We start from the raw sequence: 2,500 nt of genomic DNA on the forward strand, positions 1-2,500 counted from the left end.
ACAGTTCACAGTAACGTCTGAATCCAGCAGTCCCTCATCCTGCTACGGTGAGAGATATTTAATCAAGATATTTAAAATTGCAAATTACAAAAGTAGGACAAACACAGCATAGCATGACAAAAAATTAAATAAGATAAGTAGATAATAAAAAATAATATGTAATTATTAAAAATGTAAATACTATAAAATTTATATAAAAAACTATTATAATAAAAAAAATAAAAATTATAAAAAATTGAAATTACAAAAGTAAAATTTAATTAAATTAAAAGAAAAAAAAGAAAATTAATTGAAATTTAAAAAGTAAAATTAAATAAAAAAAAATTATTGGAAAAAATTGGAAAAAAATCAAAAATAAAAATAAACCCCTCTCTCACTCTCTCTTTCTCTTTCTCTCTCTCCCTCTCTCTCTCCCTCGCTCTCTCTCTCTCGCTCTCTCTCTCTCTCTCTTTCTCTATCTCTCTCTCTCTCTCTCTCTCTCTCTATCTCTCTCTCTCTCTCTCTCTCTCTCTCTCTCTTCTAGCTGCTGATGCCGAGCTGCTATTGGACCAGCCTTGTTGCCGGGCGCTGTATCCCTTCCACCCTAGCAACCTGAGCGAGTTGACCTTTGACCCCGATGACATCATAACACTGACGGCGCGCGTGGACAGAGAATGGTTTCAGGGAGCGATGGACGGACGCACGGGGATATTTCCTGTTTCCTACGTAGAAATACTGGTTCCCCTGCCTATTATATGAAGGGATGGATAGATAGAGAGAGAGAGAGAGAGAGAGAGAGGGAGAGAGAGACAGACAGACAGACACACAGAAACATACGCACACACACTCAGGACTGTTTTTTAATATGGATAGATAGATAGATAGATAGATAGATAGATAGACAGACAGACAGACAGACAGACAGACAGACAGACAGACAGACAGACAGACAGACAGACAGACAGATACAGACACACATGACTGTTTCCTGTTAGCTATGTAGAAATACTGGTTCCTCTATGACATGAAAATGTATTAAGCATTAATTATATGTAAATGGTTCTTTTAAACTTCTTATTTGCACTTTGTATCACAGGAAAGGAATGCCATAGTTTCTACTGTACACACACACACACACACACACACACACACACACACACACACACACACACACACACACACACACACACACACTGCCATAGGTTCTACTGTAGAGCACTTTAGTTTGGCTTTAAAGGTGGAGTCAGTGATTCTGGAGAACGCTTGTTGTCAAAATCACTTTTCATCAAAATCAGTGAATATCTCCTCATGATCCACTACCTGTCTGTACTGTGTGTGTGCTGAAAAAAGATCCAGTGTTGATACACAGCCTAGGCTCTGTAAACGGGCATGTTGCTAGCTACAGTGGGCCCTTTGTTTACATACCAGTTTACAGAGCCTAGGCTGTGTATTGTAATAACACTGGAATGTTTTTTTTTTAGATACTTTTTTGGCATTTTCAAGCTTTATTAGACAGTACAGAGTTGAAATGGGGAGACAGAGAGAGAGAGAGAGAGAGAGAGAGAGAGAGAGAGGGGGGGGGTGACCTGCAGTAAAGGTCCACGGGTCGGATTTGAACCCGCGACCACTGCAACGAAGGCCGGAGCCGATAAGGTACACGCTCTATCCCCTACGCTACCGGAACACCCTCCACTGGAATGATTTTAACAACAAGCGTTCTCCAGAATCACTGACTCCCCCTTTAAGTCTGCATTTCCCTTTAATACATTTTACTTATTTTCTAGCACAAAAAACACTTAAATAAGAAATATAATTAAGTAGCTATAAGTGTTGAGTATTTGAGTACGGGCGGCTGTAGCTCAGTGTGTAGGGCGGTCGTCCACTGGGTTACAGGGTCGACGGTTCGATCCCCCGTCTCCCCGCCACATGTCCAAGTGTCCCTGGGCAAAGAGACACTGAACCCTAAATGTCTCCTGATAGTTAGCTTGCACCCTGCGTGGTAGCTGCTGCTGCTATCGGTGTATGAATGTGTGTGTGAATGGGTGAATGTGTACAAAACAATGTAAAGCGCTTTGAGTCTGTGAAAAACCAGGGAAAAGAGCTTTATAAGTGGAGACTATCTGTGTTGCATTTGGCCAAGGGGAAACTTGAAGGCTACATAAAAGTAGCATAAAATAGACTCTTTATAGTAAATGCATGTTATACAACCCGATATTGTTAGAACAATCAGGTAGAATTATGTGTTTAAAGGTGCAGTGTGTAATATGACATCATCAAGTAAGTTCTACAAAGTTCTAGAATGCAACGCTCCCTGGGTAACCCCACCCCTTTCGAATAATAACAGAAGCTACAGTGGCCTTCAAGGACAAGAACAATTCTAAATTTTAAACAATGCACCTGATGACATTCCAACTATGACACTTTCAAGATGGCGGCACTAGGCCTTGGTCCAAAATATGCAGAAATATGGACATATATGAGATATTATGCACTAAATTAAATGTACTTATGGATATTATAA

The 2,500-nt window shown here is 40.0% G+C and overlaps 1 protein-coding gene across 1 annotated transcript in view; it reads left to right on the forward strand.

Moving 5' to 3' along the window:
* The window catches only part of sh3gl3b (SH3-domain GRB2-like 3b), a gene marked incomplete at both ends in the record, with an annotated part of 9,912 nt that extends 9,174 nt beyond the window's left edge, over positions 1 to 738 (forward strand). Inside the window, one exon of the mRNA XM_080028449.1 lies at positions 524 to 738. Within this exon, the coding sequence (XP_079884575.1) occupies positions 524 to 738 (215 nt within the window). The remainder of the gene's footprint in view (positions 1 to 523) is intronic.
* Between the last annotated feature and the right edge of the window lie 1,762 nt (positions 739 to 2,500).

Source organism: Ammodytes marinus, assembly GCF_949987685.1.
Source record: "Ammodytes marinus genome assembly, chromosome: 5".
Lineage (NCBI taxonomy): Eukaryota > Metazoa > Chordata > Actinopteri > Uranoscopiformes > Ammodytidae > Ammodytes > Ammodytes marinus.